The 21,539-nt window shown below is 35.4% G+C and overlaps 2 protein-coding genes across 3 annotated transcripts; one reads left to right on the plus strand and one right to left on the minus strand.

The window, feature by feature from the left end:
* Positions 1-541: 541 nt before the first annotated feature.
* On the minus strand, positions 542-8,422 carry LOC110456695 (protein FAM161A-like). 2 transcript variants are annotated; one of them, XR_002463615.1, is made up of 6 exons: positions 6,662-8,422; positions 6,386-6,461; positions 4,735-4,902; positions 4,490-4,589; positions 3,066-4,066; positions 542-2,966 (listed from the first exon to the last, which is right to left on the minus strand). XR_002463615.1 is itself a non-coding variant. In XM_021507580.1 (5 exons), the coding sequence occupies exons 1-5, from the start codon at positions 8,391-8,393 to the stop codon at positions 3,857-3,859; spliced, it is 2,286 nt and encodes a 761-aa protein (XP_021363255.1). In that variant the 5' UTR covers positions 8,394-8,422; the 3' UTR covers positions 542-3,856. The 2 variants fall into 2 exon arrangements, 1 of the variants encoding a protein (XP_021363255.1); XM_021507580.1 differs by having other exon boundaries at positions 542-4,066.
* Positions 8,423-8,626: 204 nt separating this feature from the next.
* LOC110456700 (ubiquinone biosynthesis monooxygenase COQ6, mitochondrial-like) lies at positions 8,627-21,186 on the plus strand. The gene is made up of 8 exons (XM_021507585.1): positions 8,627-8,821; positions 9,328-9,459; positions 10,049-10,107; positions 13,035-13,301; positions 14,741-14,848; positions 19,910-19,972; positions 20,435-20,542; positions 21,087-21,186. The coding sequence occupies exons 1-8, from the start codon at positions 8,641-8,643 to the stop codon at positions 21,174-21,176; spliced, it is 1,008 nt and encodes a 335-aa protein (XP_021363260.1). The 5' UTR covers positions 8,627-8,640; the 3' UTR covers positions 21,177-21,186.
* The last annotated feature ends 353 nt before the right edge of the window (positions 21,187-21,539 follow it).

Consider the following 21,539-nt stretch of genomic DNA (forward strand, 5'->3'; position numbering starts at 1 on the left):
TTGCTGAATTGATGTAAATCAACCAAACTGACCCTTTTTCACATTAACTACCCACAGCCCCTGTAATACCTCATCTGGTACCAGGGTGAGCTATGTTTTGATGGGTGCATTAGTGCTTTGCACTCGTGAAAAATATTTATATTCTGCCATACTCATGACATATATAATCCTCTATTTATTTGTACATGTATAATGCCTGCATGTTTAAGATGCTACCAACCACAACAATTTGGTTGAAAACTACTTAGCTGTCATTTAATGCAAATAAACCCTGCTTTAAGCACCCAAGGATCAGACCTAAATTTTATATGATTCCCATGGGCTAAAGATATTACTAATGTCTTTTGACCCTATCTCTCGGCTAGCTTCCATGAGGTCAGTTCCTTTATGTTGGAGACAGTCATACAATAACACAGTTTATATGGTGTGTTACAGGTCAAGGTCACAGGGACAATATATGATGGGTTTGAGCAGAATTTACACAATAATATGGTCTTATTGTACTTGTCTACAGATAATCAACAAACAACAAAATGAAGTATTAATCTACAAAGTTTCAATTTATTGTACTGTGCTACTTCCTGTACAAAACTTTTAAATATCGATCAAAAGTCATAAGTCAATGATTACATTCACATAGAAATACAGGACATCCTATTTACAGATTTCGATTTGTACCAGTTTTTGTAGGGGAGATAATTCAACAATAGGAAAACCAAGATCACATCACAAACATTTCAGACAAACATTGTGTGGCTGGATTTCCATAGATCCTAACTTATTTTTCTTGTCATGTTCCATATTTAATTAAGGATGTATGCTACAAAAGAGTGTCACACTAAAAAACATGTAAAGTATTGTTAATAATGGTAAAATTAATTTATAATTATTTGATTCTGATGAAACATACACAAAATATACATGGAAATACATGCCTCAATAACACTGCTGGTAATGTTTGCTAAAATCAATTAAATAAGGCAGCTAATTTACAACTCTAACACAAACAACCAAGCAAGTTCTCTTAAAAATCAACCTCATAATATAGATCCTAATTAGTATCTCCGGTGGCCATAGACATTAAATGGAAAAAAATCTTTTTTCCTTTATTTTTCTGTGAAACACTTGCAGGGAAACACTTGCCTATTCGTGTGTTTATATTTTCTAAATAAGAAAATCAAAACAAAGATGCAATTCATTTTCTGCAAGCACACATGAATATAAGCTGATGAGGAAGGCAATTCTGTAAAGGTGAAGTACAAAAAAGTTCCCAATACATCAGGGTAAGAGATGGTAATGGGGATATTGCTGGCTCTCAAGAGAATGATAGTTTCTTTATTGCCAATCAATGGCTGGTGAAAATTTTAAAAGATAAAAAAAAAGGATTGCAAAAATGAGGGCACATTTTTTGCAGTTCTGTCCAGTGGTTATTTCAGTTACAGAGTTGTGTGTGAAGACTTCCAGACTACTGCACCAAAATGGATTAACATCCATGTATAAGTTACTGGATCTGAAGGCCTAGAATGTATACAAAATTACCTAGATACAAGCAGGTGTACTCTTCTGTGAACTGCGACCTATTTTATAAATGTCCAAATATTGTATTCTATAACTACCAAGTATGTATATTATTATACTGGTACACATTTTTGTACCATGATATTAACATGAATGAGGTCAAAATAAGAATGAAGAACAAACATGACAAGCATAAAGGTTTCTCTTTCTTTTTTTATAAAAGCTAACCTGTTGCATCCATGATGACAACTATAACATTAATATCATTATTATATGGACGGATTTAAAAAAAAAAAAAACATTTGGTAAGCACATAATTATAAGAAATATGAAAAGCTGATGTGTCATTTTCTAGTTTAAGGATGGGTGTCCCACTGCACAGACTGGTATCTACAAAATCTCAATATTTCCAGGTTTTTATGTCAGAGATGTTCTATTGTCTACTCATCATTTTATATTACTGTATGTTTTTATCATCAATTCATTAAATTTATTTATAATTAATTCTATACACCAAAAATACAGTGAACACTTATGAACAATGAACAGATATATGCATTGACATCAAACATATAGTCATAGCGTTAGGATAACTTAAAAAATAAAAATATGTCATAAGTGTAACAGCTTCGTTCTGTCATTAATTTGACAATTTCCAACCTCTACTTAAGATAGACATGTTTTGCATGAACATAGAGAGATATTGTAACTTGGTGGTACATGCATCCTTAATGGATTCTTATTGACTATACATATAGTATAATTCATATGGAATGCAGAAGAAATTAAAGTACCCGAATTGTGAAACAGAACAATTTTATAAAAACTCAGAGAACTGATTGAAATAGCATTTGAAAGACTACAGATAAATAGCCCAAAATAGCATGGAATTATAATAAAACTGTAGAACAGAACACATTTACATAAATTACCCGGTACAGTCTTGTTTTTTATATCTCCATCACTAGCTAATACTTTAAAAATCTACATTGTTAGTTCACTCCAAGATTCTCCCATTTTTATACCCTACAAATAAATATCAATTTATCTTTCAAATCTTTCGTTGTACTTTTAACCAATAACCTTCCCTCCCTGCGTGAGCTTTGGTATGACCAGTGACAGGATATGATACAGAGAAGAGAAGGTCCACATACGGCATGGATTACCCTGCAGGAGATTTGGAAAACGGGGAATCATCTACAGAAAGTGTTACAGGTTAATACATAAGACTAGGTCAAGTTGAATTTATATGAATAACAAACAACCAATGTAGATTAAAGAAATATATACAGACTTACAAAATAAAATGACTTATAATACCTGTAGCTACTGATAATACACTGAAGCAGCTACAGCGCTGTACTGAACAGTGAATGCAAGCTTACCTGTACAGTATTCAACCTGGTGTTTCTCCTCTGTACTATACGTATCAACCCAGACCAAACCACCTAAACGGCTCTACACAACAGTGAATGGAAGCTTACCTGTACAGTATTCAACCTGGTGTTTCTCCTCTGTACTATACGTATCAACCCAGACCAAACCACCTAAACGGCTCTACACAATTGGAAAACAATGTAGAACATCTTAATAGTCTAGTGATGAGTTGTTACAATGATGAAGGTATTCTTACTTGAGAAGTATAGATGGTATATAATATATATGTATACCTACTAACTATTATGTCATAGTAAAGAGACCTGCAGTGGTATCAATAAAAGTGGTACATATAGTATGTCACAATAAAGAATGACTGCCAGGTTGAATACTGTATCATTAGGTCATTAGTGTGTTTGATTGAGATTCTATAAAGATTCAAATCTGATCATGTTGTGTCCTTAAAATAAATATAAGCATTGTTCTCGTAAAACATAATACAAAAGACAAATACACTGAATAAAATGAGCATCTAATGTAACAGAAGAATGCCTATGGTACTACAGGTGACTAGCCATTACGCGTGCTAACATGATAATCAAGTGTGGCTTCATGACTACCTCTTGTAGTACAAGAACCACTTGCTATGATAAAAATATCTTGTTAAAAATCTTTGGGTAAATATAGAATTGTTATATATTTGTTCTAAACTATCCCTAAACATCTGGAAATGCTTGTTTTCAGATATGCATTAAGATTGCTGACGATATAAGTATCAACTGTCAGCAGCAGCTCCTTGTTGTGCGGCACCAGGTATTACCTTGAAACATTTATATATCAGTTTCTGTGAGTACATGATCTTAACACCTTTGTGGCAATCTTTACATTTACAGAAGTTAATTGTTTCCCGTGTTGTAGTTTTTGTCTCTTAAAGCTATTTAAAAACAGTCATAGAAAATCCTCATGCTTCATCTTCATAATCATCATCATACATTTCATCGTCGGGTGATTTGGCATATGTTGCATCAAAGTCATCCTCGTAATTTTCCTCACCATCATCGTTTACAACACTGGCTGCTCGAGAGCTGCGACTCTGTACAAAGTCCTCATCGATTCCATGATTTTTTAAAGTTGTGGCAAACTTCTTCTCTGCAGTTGCCTTAGCATTCACCTTAAAAGTCGAGCAAGGAACTGTTTTAGTTTAAACATCAAAGACTATTATAATGATGTACCCAAAACAGTAAACTTTCCCTGATTTGAAAGTGGAATTGCTAAGAGTTTTTAAAATCTTCCTACATCCAGTAACATGTTGTAATCATAAAAAGCTTTTGCTTGTTAAAACTACAATCACTCTAAGGTGACCTATTATTATTATTTATTACTTATTTCATGGTACCAAGAATTCAGAGTAAGTTGCATTTCAATATTAGAAAACACAGAATGATAAATTAGCAAAACAGCATCAAAACATTTTGATAACCCTGATGAAGTGTTCACCCGACAATCTACACAATATAAAAATAATACCATCAGTATCAACAGCTGGGTTACCTCGCTGTAGTCTCACAAATATATCAAGGAACTTTTTCCTCACCTGACTCTCTTGTTGAAACAACAAAGGTCGCTTGTTCACACGCTCTTGCATTTCCTGCAAACTTTTCTGGTATTCATCTTTTCTATCACGGTCATCATTTCTGTAAAAGGCATTATAAATGTTAAATTTTTAAGAAAGAAATAGTAAGGGATAGGAAACCTTAAATGCCTATAACTACCTCTTGCATCACTTTATAAATTAACTCATTATAACATAATATTACACAGAGAGACCACCTTGTTTACCTGAATGTCCGGAGTTTTTGCCTGTACGTATCCTCCAGAGTGCGTCCATTTTCCCCATCTCTCGTTTTGGATATGATCTGTGACCTCAGTCTCATTTCCTGTATCCTTTTCTTTCTATCTGTCTCTAGATGTTCACGTTCTTGCTTGGTCATATCCTGAAGCTTCTTCCTGTAGGAATGACAACACATTCTTGTTTATTAGACTGATGTGTGCTTATCAGTAATGACCCCACAATTCACATGTGTACAAAATCATTCTCAACCCCCCCCCCACAAAAAAAAATCAGTTTGTATTCATGCAGACAGTGTTGCAACCTACAGCATGTACCATAATCAAAATTTGTAAACATGGGTGTGTAGAATTGTCGTATAGTGGAATTTCAGGTAACCACTCCTGGGTTCTGTAGAATATGCTTATGACAGGTATGACCGCATAACAAAAGGAAACAATGCCGTAATTATGTACAGAACAAATTTATTGACACCATTAGTCTTGTTGTCAATGGGCAATTTTGGATTGTTGTGACACTATTTTTCCAATTCCAAATCCACATTACCAAAGCAATAAAAAAAGACCTGTTTTCTAAAAACAAGAGGCCCATGGGCCTTAACGGTCACCTGAGTCTATAGTATTTATTTTTGTTGTTCAAATATGTACCAATTTGAGTAAAAAATAGTATAATGTTAACTTAACTTTGTCAGTACCATGAGCTGATCATTCCTAGACCAATTTTAAGTGAGATCGGCCTACTAGAACTTAGTAGCAAAATAGCGGCCATGGCAGCCAAATTGTATTTCTGATTGACCCGAAAAATAACAACCCTTCGTCAGAACCATGATTTGATCATTCCTACAAAGTTTCAGTTCAATCGGCCTAGCAAAACTTGACTTTAAGTTTGAAATAGTTTTTCAAAATGGCGGCCGTGGCGGCCATATTGGATTTCTGATCGACCCGAAAAATAACAACACTTTGTCAGGACCATGAGGCGATCATTCCTACCAACTTTCAGTTCAAGCGGCCCAGCAGAACTTGACTTTAAGTTTGAAATGTAAAATGTTAACCGACGACGACGGACGAAAACGGATAGCAATAGGTCACTTGAGCTAAAGCTCAGGCGACCTAAAAACCCTTTAAGTCAAAAACAAGCACAACAAATTTGAAAACTATTGTTTTGTCTGTTTTGATTGCATTGAATTTACATTGGACCACCTTGGAATCTCCATGCCAAATATCTGCATCCTAGTACAAATAATGAAGATGATATTGATGAATGTCAACACTTACACCAGAACCTGACAACGCCAATTGCCTACATTAACCCTTTTAATAAACTAATAAGGTGACTGCAATAAGTGCCAGTTTAACCTCCTCAACTTATGTGGTAAGCACAGCTCTTATTTCAACCAACAATTACATTGTTGAGAGGACATGAAATTTTGTTTGTTCTACCTGGGTATCCCCCCTTGTCACATTATTTGGAATAATTTGTTCAAACCTACAAGGAATTTTAAAATGAAAGCTAGCATAGTTATTGGTACAAGTTTATTTCTATTACTCTTCAATGGTTGACATGAAACATAGGTTGGACTATTACATAAGTAAGCTGTTTATCTAATGGTAAGAAAATCAAGCCCATTCACAGTTTACACACCTTGTATGCCTATTCCTAAGGTCAGCTGATGCAGTGGTCTTTGCTGGGATGGAGTCAAGTGAAGTGGACAGAGTACCTGAAATATGGAGAGATATCAGCTGAAATATGACACAAGATGATACATAAATAATTCCAATATATCATTTTAGTTTTTATAGTGCTTGTAACAGAAATTAAGATTAATAAATTGCGAATAATATCTATGAATAGACTAAATTTCAAAATAATTTTCAATAATATGACAAATCCAGAATAACTTTGAATAAAATGACTTACCTAAACTTCTTGGTGTGACACGTGGGTTCTTGTATGGCCATCTGTTCTCCTTCATGTTTTCCTCATCCCTCTCTATGTCTTTGACAATCCTGTCCCTGGTTGACTGTAGGTGCATTGTGTTGAGTTGGAAAGGCCTCACTACTGTTGACTCTCTCTCACGTTTGCGTCGTGCTAATTCCTTTTGAAAATGTCTATAAAGTTCATCATAGTCTGGCACATCATGATTCACTTTTGGCTGGAACCGAGCTTTTCTTTTGTTCTTAACTTGTTTGTCACGTTTTTTATTTTGGTCATATTGTTTTCTTGCTTCCATATTTGGAGGCAATGATGCAGCGTTTAAGAGTTCTTCTGATCGCATTTTTATTCTTATTTTTCTGTACTCTTCTTCTTCCATGATTTTATCATTTACACTGTCATCAAGGACAGATACTGGCACAGGCTGAGCTTTGAATGTACTGGATTTCCTCACACCATCATCTGATATTGGTGCCGATTTCACTCGCCTGTGTTTCTTTTTGTCTGCTTCCCTTTTTGTAAAGTTGAATGGTTTTTCTTGTGATTTGAGTAATTCCTTGCTGTAATCTCGTATGTATCGCCTACGGGCTTCATTCTTTTCTGCAATTTCATCATACATTGGTAAATATACATGTGCTGGCACTGGTGCAGCTTTGAATTTCTTTTGACATTCCATCTCTTCTTCTTTGTACTTCTGCTGTAACTTTTCTTCAAATTCTTTTTGTACCTCGGTTATCTTCTTTTCTTTGTTCATTTCACGAATAGTCATTTTAAAAGGCTTTGGAATGGTGATTCTATGCCTCCACTGTTTTTCTGCTTTTTCCTTGCGGGTGATAGTAGCTGAAGATGGTCTTTCAGGTCTTGGTGCGTATTCTTCTATTGAAAAATTATCCCACATGTCATCAATGTCTGCCATAGCAGTTGTTAATTCTGGACTTTCATATGTTTCTGATTGGGTTTGTTCATACCTTTCAACAGGCTCATTATCTTCTGCTTCTCTTCCTGCTTTTCTTTCTGCTGCGATTTTCAGCCAAACTTCCTCTTCTAAGCTACGTGCAAGGCTTAGTGACCCACCTCTTGTTGGTGCTGAACTTGGCCTTGTTTTTGTGGCGAACGTTCTGTCAACTGGCATAGTCCTCAATCCGGCGGAAGGCATAGTTCTTGCTCCTGGAGATGGGGGTGGTCGACCTGTAGGTGGCTTGTGTGAAGATTCTCCAAAAGAACTTCGATTACTCTGATCATGATTTCGAAAACCATTTAATGGTGAATTATGTAATGTTGAATGGATCTCTTGATTTGCAAAATCACTTGGCACTGTGCCAAAGTTTGCTTCAGAAACAAAACCATTTTGGGTGTTGCTCTGCTCAACGCCTACCTTTCGTTTATACAATTTTTCACATATTGCAAGAGTTTTCTTATGTTCCCTTTTTAACTGTATAAGCTTTTCATAAAATTCGTCATCTGTTAAATTGTTCAATTCCGTCGGAATAGCTTTGTTGGCGGGATCCGATAGGACAAGACCGGACAAATTCTCAAAACGGGTCCGTCCCTCATCATCGAACATTTCATCCTTTTCTTCTCCATATTCATCCCCATAGTGCATGAGAGACGAAAGAGTTCTCTCATTTAAAGATGTAGATAATCCTGTTTTAGGATCAATCGGGGGTTTAACACATGCATTTGTCAAAACTGCCAAACTGTGATGTGTTGTTGCCATCGTCGGCCATTTGTTGATTCGAAACTATGTCGGATGATACGGAGTAAATTATTCTGATATTTTATTCAAAGAAAAATTACAAAATATAATTTTAGTTCAAGATAGAAAGTTCAAAGTAAACCCCATATCTTAACGTTTTTGTTTATCATTTCTGCTTCGTTTCTTCCTCTCTTTTTTTCCCCTTATTTTTTTTCAAAATTTCTGCGTTACATAAATCAAGGGAGATCATTCTATTTTTTAAACAAAAATGGCGTGCGCCTTGTCATTACGGCAGCGGTGCTTTCTGTGTTTCGCCACTGTTAGATCCATGCGTATGTTGCCAACAACATCACGAAAAATACAGACTACAACCTCTCAAAATGAAGAGACCGCAGATATTGTCATATCGGGTGGCGGCATGGTTGGAACTGCCATGGCATGTGCACTTGGTAATATATCCTGTTATGGGTTTTTTGGGTTACACTCACAGTTCGTGTAAACAGGAAGAAACCACACTAGGGAAACTTTTACATAAAGGGGTGCATTAAAATCTGTACACTCATACCTGTACACTCATCATCATGTATCATCTGACATCATGTCATCATCTTCTTCATATGTATATCTATGTACTGTAAAGCGCTTTAGAGTGGCTTATGTTAGCTAGATAGGTCGCAATATCAAATGTTGTATATTTATTTATTCATAAATGTGTCATAATTGTCATTGGTCATTACCCATCATGTTTCTCACACTCATCATGTTTCTAATCGTTAGCATACTCATCATCTGCACAATATTTTTCATTATCAGCACACTCAGTAGCTCTGTACAAAGCTTTCCTGGGTATAATCAACGTTTTCATTTTCATTTAATGTATTCTGAACATGTTTGACTTCATAAATCAATGAAAAATTAAAAAGGTTTTGTTCAGGATATTTTCTGACATTTCTAGGACATGAAGAGCTTCTTAAAGACAAGAAGATTGTGTTGTTAGAAGCTGCAGCCAAGAAAAGCTACACTGTACCAGAGGCCTTCAGCAACAGAACGTGTGCCATAAGTCCTTCATCTGTAGACTTGCTTAGCAGTAAGAATCATGCTTTCTGATTTAAAACATACTTTGACATGCATAATACAGTCGAACCTCGTTATCTCGAAGTCGACGGGGTCGTGGGAAAACTTTGAGTTATCCGAGTATTCGAGTTATGCGGGTTAAAAGAGTTCGAGATAACGAGGTTCGACTGTACATGAACATATTTATGGACATTATGAATTGGTCAAATAATATGTCATTTATAACACCATTATTTTAAATAACTATGATGAGGCCCATTCTGAATTTGAGAGCAGAAAAAAACATTGACCTTGTGCTAGAATTATATTTCCAATTTTCTTTCTGATTTGTTTTCCTAGCATGATAAAAAAAAAATGAATGAGCTTATATATAGATCTCAAAGTATCATTTCAGTTATTCTGCATGAAAGAGATATTGATATAATTTCCAATAAAACGATCACAAATATGTTGAATTATTTATTTCCTTGATTTGAAGAGTGCACAGACAGAATGTTTAATACACCTACGTGTATTAAACATTCTGTCTGTGCACTCTTTCTTTGACATGTTTAGTGTGCTTTTAAAAAAATGTTATTGTAACTTCTGTGTTTGTTCTATAGGTGTTGGTGCATGGAATGAAGTAGAACAGATGAGATGTCATTCTGTGAAAAGAATGCAGGTACATCCTAGCTGACTTTTTTAGCCTACTAATTATGTACTTATGATCCACCTTGTAATTCATGCGTAAAATACATCATGTACTCATAATACATTGATACACCCGATGCTATGAAATATGGTCGAACAGTTACCATAGATAACTTTTATTTTGCATTATTATTTTTTGGGACTTAGTTAATTCTAGTAAGCATTGCATAGAAATTCAAGGGGAGATTAGCATAAAAAGAATCTATTGAAAAGTTTTACTCAAACTTTGCACACCGAGATAGTTGAATTCATATTTAATGAAAGAAACAGTGGAAAGGTATAATATTTAGCTCCCCTGTCTTGGCACTAAGTGCTTGTGAGCTTATACAATGGTGTTAATGTTTTTTAGGAAATTCTTCTTAAGGATCCCCGTCCCTCCGCCTAAAAATGTAATGAAGCATTGGTTTTTATTCTATGGCATCGCTATCGATAACCAAATAATTTATGAACAATAACCCATACCTTGCGGTAGTTTCTTTTTTGGGATATTATGAAATTTCATTTATTTATTTTTTGTCAATGGAACAAATGAAACAAAATACATTTTATTTGATGCAACAATGGTTTATTAGAAATATAACACATAAAACATAATAACAATGTCAATATTGATGAACAAAACAAAACAAAACTGAGTTATCTAACAATAATATTAAAACTAACAAAAATGCCCGTTACATGAATTAATAAAATTCCGAGTGCCAATGCAACAGGTTTAGGACAACAAAAAGAGAATATAGGTGACAAAAAATAAATATCTTGTGGACTTACTTATTATACAAAAAATTATAAAGATACAAAAAAACTAAACAAAAAAAGAGAGACAACTCTTACATTTGTACCAATAATAATTCTAAATCCCCAAAAGTCGTATATACAATTTACAACATACAATATGGCACTTTTTATATACAAATATAATACAGTAGGCATTACCAACCAATAAAATTACTTCAAATGTAATAACCAATATAAAACAAAATTGCACATTGTTCATGAATAACATTATAACAAACAATGTACTTTACTGTGTCATAGCAAAAATGTCGCAATGAACAACAATAACAAAGTTTCACATACTTTACAAAACAATAATAAATGTCTTCATAATAGGCAAATAACATACTATGTTGTGATATAAAAAATCACTATATACAACAATAATAAACTTTTACATTCGGAACAAATAATAATAAACTTTTACATTATGTACAGATAACAACATACCATATTGTGATATAAAAAATATCACACTATATATACAGATAACAACATATATTGTGGTTTAACAAATTTATATCACACTACACAACAATAATACACCTTTACATTATGTACAAATAACAATATACAATATTGTGGTGTTGTAAAAATAACACTGTTGTATGTAATCAAAAAAATGAACTTGAAATATAGGCCTATTAGGCATATACATGTAATAACAAATATATATTATAATCCTGACTAGTGTGATGCATAAAATACTTCCAAGACCAAAATGTCTTTCCTGTTGGGTATTGCACAACCGTAGCCTAGTACCGCATTCCTTACAACCTTTCTGGTCCAGGTATTCAGATAACAATGCGAGTTCAACCACTCGTCTACCCTGCGAACAGGTTAAACAGTTATTGGCGTATTCGTGATCACTAGTACTGGACGGATCCTCATCGGACGTCAGTGTCGGCTCAGCAGTAAAATTGTCAGTAAGCTTAGTAGGGGCCTCAGTAGCCAGCGTCTCTTCAATGAGTGAATGAGTGTCACTTTGTTTCGTCGCATAGTCATGGTCTAGCAGTTGATATTGGACATCGTTGGTGTTATTATTGTCGGTTAATGCGTTTAGTTTACATTTAAAACGGACAATTTTACGTCGGGCTTGCATGTCGGCCATCACTGCCACAACGTTGTTTACATCGTTACAACAGCTTTTTTTGCCCACACTTTCGCGATTGGAGATTTTCAACACAAGGGACACAAATCTGTAGTCAAAACGTTATTCAAACGAAATCTAATCAAGGGAAGATAACAACATTGTCGAAATGGTAATCAGGGGCAGGTGACTCTAACACTGAAAAACGACAGTGGAATTCTTTAGTGTTTTGCTCTGGCTGGGATGGGGATCCTTAATATCCATAAGGTGTACAATATCGATATTTGACCTGAAGCTTGCTTGAATAAAAACCCACCATCTTTTGTTCAATGAATGACTTTGACCCACTTTCAAGTTCACAGCAATAAACTGATCGGATATTCATATCACTTTTCTTAAAATCCAAAAGTTGAATAATAACACATCTGTGGAAGGCTTGGATGAAGTATATTATGTACAACATTGTATCAAGTCTTTCAAATTATGACCTTGACCCACTTTCTAGGTTTTAAGGATCAGATGTGTTAAAATCTTCAAAGAACTTCCTCTTAGATCCATAAGATCTCAAGTAATGATATCTTGCCTGAAGATTGCTAAGATAGCTGACTATTAAGTTTGTTCTAAGAAATTACATTGACCCTCTTTGAAGGTCACTTATGTATTAGAATAATCACATCACTTAAAGTAATTAAAATAATAATTTACAATCTTGGAATAAAGATCAATTCACTGGTAGGTTTGGCATGTATTGTTAAATTGCTTGCTGTCTTGTTCCTTAAAAAACATTTGACCTTGACCCATTTGATGGTCGCATACAAGATGTGTTTGCCAAAATCATTCAGCAGCAGGTGAGCCATCTGTTCACTAGCTGGAACACTGGTTCCTTAAGGGCCGAAAATGTTGCCAGAAGAGAATATTCTTAACTGATAGACTTTTCCAAAAACATAATATGTATTATTATGTCCTTAATTGTATAATGAAATATGGTAGCTTAAGAAAATTTGTTACTTTGGAGAATAATTATTTTCAAGGTTTGGGATTCCTGTTCAGATTCCCTGATTACATTCAGCAATGATAATCTCCTGGATGACCTGGCATATATTGCGGAGAATGATGTGATAGAAGAAGCGTTGAGAAGGCGTCTGGAGGCTGTCTCAGATCGCGTGGATGTGAGGTACCAGACATCAGCTAAGTCCTTCATCATACCAGGGGTTACCCCGGGCCACGCAGAAACACACCAGAATTCCTGGGTAACTGTTGGATTACAGGACAACTGTGTGCTGAAAACTAAGCTTCTGGTATGTTTGCATTGGATTAAAATATCAATCAATATTCATCATAATCATAAATGCTAAGATGAACAAAAAAAAATACGACAAAATTTTGCATCCTGGACACTCAGTTGTTGGTGCAGACACAGTATTTTCTCTCTGTGGGTGTGTCTTGGCTGCAGTTAGGATGATTAGTAAAACCTGTGGCTCAGGATTACACAGTTAGGATGATTAATAAAATCCTGTGGCTCACAATTACACAGTTAGGATGATTAGTAAAACCTGTGGCTCACGATTACACAGTTAGGATGATTAGTAAAACCTGTGGCTCAGGATTACACAGTTAGGATGATTAGTAAAACCTGTGGCTCACAATTACACAGTTAGGATGATTAGTAAAACCTGTGGCTCACAATTACACAGTTAGGATGATTAGTAAAACCTGTGGCTCACAATTACACAGTTAGGATGATTAGTAAATCCTGTGGCTCACAATATCACAGTTAGGATGATTAGTAAATCCTGTGGCTCACAATTACACAGTTAGGATGATTAGTAAATCCTGTGGCTCACAATTACACAGTTAGGATGATTAGTAAATCCTGTGGCTCACAATTACACAGTTAGGATGATTAGTAAATCCTGTGGCTCACAATTACACAGTTAGGATGATTAGTAAATCCTGTGGCTCACAATTACACAGTTAGGATGATTAGTAAATCCTGTGGCTCACAATTACACAGTTAGGATGATTAGTAAATCCTGTGGCTCACAATTACACAGTTAGGATGATTAGTAAAACCTGTGGCTCACGATTACACAGTTAGGATGATTAGTAAAATCCTGTGGCTCACAATTACACAGTTAGGATGATTAGTAAAACCTGTGGCTCACGATTACACAGTTAGGATGATTAGTAAACCCTGTGGCTCACAATTACAGTTAGGATGATTAGTAAAACCTGTGGCTCACAATTACACAGTTAGGATGATTAATAAAACCTGTGGCTCACGATTACACAGTTAGGATGATTAGTAAATTCCTGTTGCTCACGATTACACAGTTAGGATGATTAGTAAAATCCTGTGGCTCACGATAACACAAGCGAGACCTGCTATAAGAAGTACTGTTGAGGTCAACATGTGAGCTGACAGTGCTAGGTGTGATAATGGGTGATCAAGCTATACAAATGGAAGCAACATTGTAGGATTGCAATGGACACAAGCATTTCGTCTGGGTTTCACTAATTTTGTCTGGGACTGACTCTTTTCAATATTAGAGAGCCCAAGTGTAACTGATCCAAAAACAAAAATAGTCTATAAAGGTGTGCTAGAAAAGATTAGTTTTAATTGAATATTAGAATTGGTTTGATTCTCCCCTCACAGCCTCATGAACTATACGTTCATTTAAGACATAAATATTGGTAATCCTTGCATGTTCAGCATTTGGAAAAATGTATATTTCAGATTGGAGCTGACGGTATATTTTCTGCAGTGCGTAAAGCAGGGGAATTCCATACAATTCAGAGGGATTACAAACAGACGGCTGTGGTAGCAACTCTTCAAGTAGATGAGGTATGAAACTTACAGATGGTATGTACAGAGTAAACTTTAGTTGTGACCTTACTACATCTATAACACTATTACCTGGAATGGTGACCACTCATTTCGTCCTACATCAGTACTTTCAGATATGACCTCACTAACTCTTTGCCCAGGACCTAAGTTGTTGGCTTCACACTTTCTGTTACCCTGAACAGATTTATCTACACATTTTCTGGTGCAAGATAACCTCATACTCTGACATTAGTACCTTTAATTGTAACCTTACACTATCCCTGACATCAATACCTATAATTGTAACCTCACACTATCCCAGACATCAGTACATATAATTGTAACCTCACCCTATCCCTGACATTGGTACCTTTAATTGTGACTTCACACTATCCCTGATATCAATACCTATAACCTCACACTATCCCTGACATCAATACATATAATTGTAACCTCACACTATCCCTGACATTAGTCCCTTTAATTGTAACCTCACACTATCCCTGACATCAGCACCTTTAATTGTAACCTCACACTATCCCTTACATCAATACCTTTAATTGTAACCTCACACTATCCCTGACATCAGCACCTTTAATTGTAACCTCACACTATCCCTGACATTGGTACCTTTAATTGGAAGTTCACACTATCCCTGATATCAATACCTATAATTGTAACCTCCCACTATCCCTGACATTGGTACCTTTAATTGTAACTTCACACTATCCCTGATATCAATACCTATAATTGTAACCTCCCACTATCCCTGACATCAATACCTTTAATTGTACCCTCACACTATCCCTGACATCAGTACATATAATTGCAACCTCACACTAACCCTGACATTGGTACCTTTAATTGTAACCTCACACTATCCATGACATCAGTACCTATAACCTCACACTATCACTGACATCAGTACCTATAACCTTACACTATCCCTGACATTAGTACCTTTAATTGCCTTACACTATCCCTGACATTAGTACCTTTAATTGTAACCTTACACTATCCCTGATATCAATACCTATAATTGTAACCTCCCACTATCCCTGACATTGGTACCTTTAATTGTAACCTCACACTATCCATGACATCAGTACCTATAACCTCACACTATCACTGACATCAGTACCTATAACCTTACACTATCCCTGACATTAGTACCTTTAATTGCCTTACACTATCCCTGACATTAGTACCTTTAATTGCCTTACACTATCCCTGACATTAGTACCTTTAATTGCCTTACACTATCCCTGACATTAGTACCTTTAATTGCCTTACACTATCCCTGACATTAGTACCTTTAATTGCCTTACACTATCCCTGACATTAGTACCTTTAATTGCCTTACACTATCCCTGACATTAGTACCTTTAATTGCCTTACACTATCCCTGACATTAGTACCTTTAATTGTAACCTTACACTATCCCTGATATCAATACCTATAATTGTAACCTCACACTATCCCTGACATCAATACTTATAACCTTACACTATCCCTGACATTAGTACCTTTAATTGTAACCTCACCCTATCCCTGACATTAGTACCTTTAATTGTAACCTTACACTATCCCTGACATTAGTACCTTTAATTGCCTTACACTATCCCTGACATTAGTACCTTTAATTGTAACCTCACACTATCCCTGACATTGGTACCTTTAATTGTAACTTCACACTATCCCTGATATCAATACCTATAATTGTAACCTCACACTATCCCTGACATCAATACCTTTAATTGTAACCTCACACTATCCCTGACATCAATACCTTTAATTGTAACCTCACACTATCCCTGACATCAATACCTTTAATTGTAACCTCACACTATCCCTGACATCAATACCTTTAATTGTAACCTCACACTATCCCTGACATCAATACCTTTAATTGTAACCTCACACTATCCCTGACATCAATACCTTTAATTGTAACCTCACACTATCCCTGACATCAATACCTTTAATTGTAACCTCACACTATCCCTGACATCAGTACCTTTAATTGTAACCTCACACTATCCCTGACATCAATACCTTTAATTGTAACCTCACACTATCCCTGACATCAATACCTTTAATTGTAACCTCACACTATCCCTGACATCAGTACCTTTAATTGTAACCTCACACTATCCCTGACATCAATACCTTTAATTGTAACCTCACACTATCCCTGACATCAATACCTTTAATTGTAACCTCACACTATCCCTGACATCAGTACCTTTAATTGTAACCTCACACTATCCCTGACATCAATACCTTTAATTGTAACCTCACACTATCCCTGACATCAATACCTTTAATTGTAACCTCACACTATCCCTGACATCAGTACCTTTAATTGTAACCTCACACTATCCCTGACATCAATACCTTTAATTGTAACCTCACACTATCCCTGACATCAATACCTTTAATTGTAACCTCACACTATCCCTGACATCAATACCTTTAATTGTAACCTCACACTATCCCTGACATCAATACCTTTAATTGTAACCTCACACTATCCCTGACATCAATACCTTTAATTGTAACCTCACACTATCCCTGACATCAATACCTTTAATTGTAACCTCACACTATCCCTGACATCAATACCTTTAATTGTAACCTCACACTATCCCTGACATCAATACCTTTAATTGTAACCTCACACTATCCCTGACATCAATACCTTTAATTGTAACCTCACACTATCCCTGACATCAATACCTTTAATTGTAACCTCACACTATCCCTGACATCAATACCTTTAATTGTAACCTCACACTATCCCTGACATCAGTACCTTTAATTGTAACCTCACACTATCCCTGACATCAATACCTTTAATTGTAACCTCACACTATCCCTGACATCAATACCTTTAATTGTAACCTCACACTATCCCTGACATCAATACCTTTAATTGTAACCTCACACTATCCCTGACATCAATACCTTTAATTGTAACCTCACACTATCCCTGACATCAATACCTTTAATTGTAACCTCACACTATCCCTGACATCAATACCTTTAATTGTAACCTCACACTATCCCTGACATCAATACCTTTAATTGTAACCTCACACTATCCCTGACATCAATACCTTTAATTGTAACCTCACACTATCCCTGACATCAATACCTTTAATTGTAACCTCACACTATCCCTGACATCAATACCTTTAATTGTAACCTCACACTATCCCTGACATCAATACCTTTAATTGTAACCTCACACTATCCCTGACATCAATACCTTTAATTGTAACCTCACACTATCCCTGACATCAATACCTTTAATTGTAACCTCACACTATCCCTGACATCAATACCTTTAATTGTAACCTCACACTATCCCTGACATCAATACCTTTAATTGTAACCTCACACTATCCCTGACATCAATACCTTTAATTGTAACCTCACACTATCCCTGACATCAATACCTTTAATTGTAACCTCACACTATCCCTGACATCAATACCTTTAATTGTAACCTCACACTATCCCTGACATCAATACCTTTAATTGTAACCTCACACTATCCCTGACATCAGTACCTTTAATTGTAACCTCACACTATCCCTGACATCAATACCTTTAATTGTAACCTCACACTATCCCTGACATCAATACCTTTAATTGTAACCTCACACTATCCCTGACATCAATACCTTTAATTGTAACCTCACACTATCCCTGACATCAATACCTTTAATTGTAACCTCACACTATCCCTGACATCAATACCTTTAATTGTAACCTCACACTATCCCTGACATCAATACCTTTAATTGTAACCTCACACTATCCCTGACATCAATACCTTTAATTGTAACCTCACACTATCCCTGACATCAATACCTTTAATTGTAACCTCACACTATCCCTGACATCAATACCTTTAATTGTAACCTCACACTATCCCTGACATCAATACCTTTAATTGTAACCTCACACTATCCCTGACATCAATACCTTTAATTGTAACCTCACACTATCCCTGACATCAATACCTTTAATTGTAACCTCACACTATCCCTGACATCAATACCTTTAATTGTAACCTCACACTATCCCTGACATCAATACCTTTAATTGTAACCTCACACTATCCCTGACATCAATACCTTTAATTGTAACCTCACACTATCCCTGACATCAGTACCTTTAATTGTAACCTCACACTATCCCTGACATTAGTACCTTTAATTGTAACCTCACACTATCCCTGACATCAGTACCTATAACCTCACACTATCCCTGACATCAGTACCTATAACCTTACACTATCCCTGACATCAGTACCTATAACCTCACACTATCCCTGACATTAGTACCTTTAATTGTAACCTCACACTATCCCTGACATTGGTACCTTTAATTGTAACCTCACACTATCCCTGACATCAATACCTATAATTGTAACCTCACACTATCCCTGACATCAATACCTTTAATTGTAACCTCACACTATCCCTGACATCAGTACCTATAACCTTACACTATCCCTGACATCAATACCTTTAATTGTAACCTCATACTGCCCCTGACATCAGTACCTATAATTGTACCCTCACACTATCCCTGACATCAGTACCTATAACCTTACACTATCCCTGACATCAATACCTTCAATTGTAACCTCACACTGCCCCTGACATAAATACCTTTAATTGTAACCTCACACTGCACCTGACATAAATACCTTTAATTGTAACCTCACACTATCCCTGACATCACTACCTAGAATTGTAACCTCACACTATCCCTGACGTAAATACCTTTAACTGTAGCCTCACACTATCCCTGACATCAATACCTTTAATTGTAACCTCACACTGCCCCTGACATCAGTACCTATAATTGTAACCTCACACTATCCCTGACATTGGTACTTTTTCATTGTAACCTCACACTTATACTGAAGTTAACACTTTAACACTATGGTAAAGCCTGTTTTTGAGAAATTTAATATCAAGATGTACTTGTATAACATAATTTGATTATAAAGAAAGAAACTTTTTTATGCAAACTGTACATATATTTGTGTTGCCTTTTCAGTCCATTGATAACTCTGTTGCCTGGCAGCGGTTTTTGCCCACTGGTCCTATTGCCATGCTGCCTGTGAGTAACAAACTCAGAATGGTGCAATGTTAGTTTCGTGTTGTTAAGAAATATTTGAAATTTGAGAGTTGATTTCTTAATACTCCTTTACAACTTTTTTATGACAGAATCAAAGACTCATAGTCAGCTGTTTATTAGTTCAAGGCTGATAAACAATGGCATATGTACTTCAGAAAATATGAGATAGCTTATCTGAGATCAAAGCTGGTCAATCTTGCTAATATGCTGTCATGTGAATCGTTTTTATCTTTAATTAGAGCATTTCTCTGATACAACAGGTATGCAGGATACTATAATATTTTCTAGACTAGTCAACCTTTATCAACTGCAAGGTTGCACATACAGGAACTTCCGTTCTGTCATGATAAATTTAAGTTTTATTTATACACTAGTTTTTCAGATATACATTAAGTTACAACCTCCAGTAAACAATGCTATATAATATGTATGAATATTTTTTAGTTATCCAGTAAATACTGTAACCTTATATGGACGACAACACCAGACCAGGCCAGGTACTTGAAGGAAATCCCAGAAGAAAGTTTCGTAGATGCTGTTAATGATGCATTTGTGAGTTCTGTGTCATAATCTTCCCCATCTATCTACCCAAGCACATTAATTAGTGTGTTGTAATTTGACTGTACATTTGTGAGTTCCGTGTCATAATCTTCCCCATCTATCTACCCAAGCACATTAATTGGTGTGTTTTCAACATGCTAAGCTACCTGTACGATGTAAATCTAATTTTGGTTTATTACTCTAACGTTATGATGATATTGACCATTATTTAAATTCTACAGATTAGGTATCCTTATCTCTTTAATCAAGTATTCACATTATGGCCTTTTGTATTTCCTGGACAATAAGTCTTCCTGGATTTCATGGCTTTTGGCTTAACTTGTTTTGGCATTCCGTGAATAATATTTAATTAAGTTCATTAATAATAATTTTAAATTGATTCCATTTTATTTATTTTTCAAATGTTACTGTGAGTAAATTTGAAGAAAACTGATACCCAGTTTACAGAATTTTGTTTATGATGCAGTATTTGGTTTTGTAGTGAGATAGTTTTAAGAACAATATAATTTTTTAAAACTTATTTCTGAATTCTTAGTGGCATGACCGTGACAGAAATGATTTGGTGGTGAAGGCAGGAGAAATGTTCCAAAGTGTGATAAATACTACAGTACAAGGTGAGAAATGACTAGAGAATGTCATCCTACTGGAGGTTAAAGCTATTGAGTCTTTAATGGGGAAAAGATTATTTATACATCTCTTAGTTGTGTCTTCTATTGAAATTATTGTTTGGATAAAGTACTAAATGATCAAAGCAAGTTATGGCCTAAAGTGGTGTCATTGTGTCAATGTGTTGTAAGGACAGCAGTTAGATGTGTGTGGAGGACTTACCTAAGTGTTTGTTATTCTAAGTTAAAGTCTGTGATTATAATCGGACTAATATAGTTTGTCTCTCTACATTCAGACTGTATCTTTGACTGTTTGTCACTTTACATTCAGACTGTATCTTTGATTATTACCCAATAGTCTATATAAATTATAATTAGTCATT

Source organism: Mizuhopecten yessoensis, unplaced genomic scaffold (assembly GCF_002113885.1).
Source record: "Mizuhopecten yessoensis strain PY_sf001 unplaced genomic scaffold, ASM211388v2 scaffold8833, whole genome shotgun sequence".
Classification (NCBI taxonomy): domain Eukaryota; kingdom Metazoa; phylum Mollusca; class Bivalvia; order Pectinida; family Pectinidae; genus Mizuhopecten; species Mizuhopecten yessoensis.

Excerpts from the sequence above, each read along its gene's own strand:
- LOC110456695 (XM_021507580.1), bottom strand. The coding sequence starts at position 8,393 with ATGGCAACAACACATCACAGTTTGGCAGTTTTGACAAATGCATGTGTT. Across the intron at positions 6,462-6,661 it reads TGTCACACCAAGAAGTTTAG|GTACTCTGTCCACTTCACTT; the intron begins GTAAGTCATTTT and ends TCCATATTTCAG. Across the intron at positions 4,590-4,734 it reads CAAAAACTCCGGACATTCAG|AAATGATGACCGTGATAGAA; the intron begins GTAAACAAGGTG and ends TGCCTTTTACAG.
- LOC110456700 (XM_021507585.1), top strand. The coding sequence starts at position 8,641 with ATGGCGTGCGCCTTGTCATTACGGCAGCGGTGCTTTCTGTGTTTCGCC. Across the intron at positions 14,849-19,909 it reads CAACTCTTCAAGTAGATGAG|TCCATTGATAACTCTGTTGC; the intron begins GTATGAAACTTA and ends TTGCCTTTTCAG. Across the intron at positions 20,543-21,086 it reads ATGCTGTTAATGATGCATTT|TGGCATGACCGTGACAGAAA; the intron begins GTGAGTTCTGTG and ends CTGAATTCTTAG.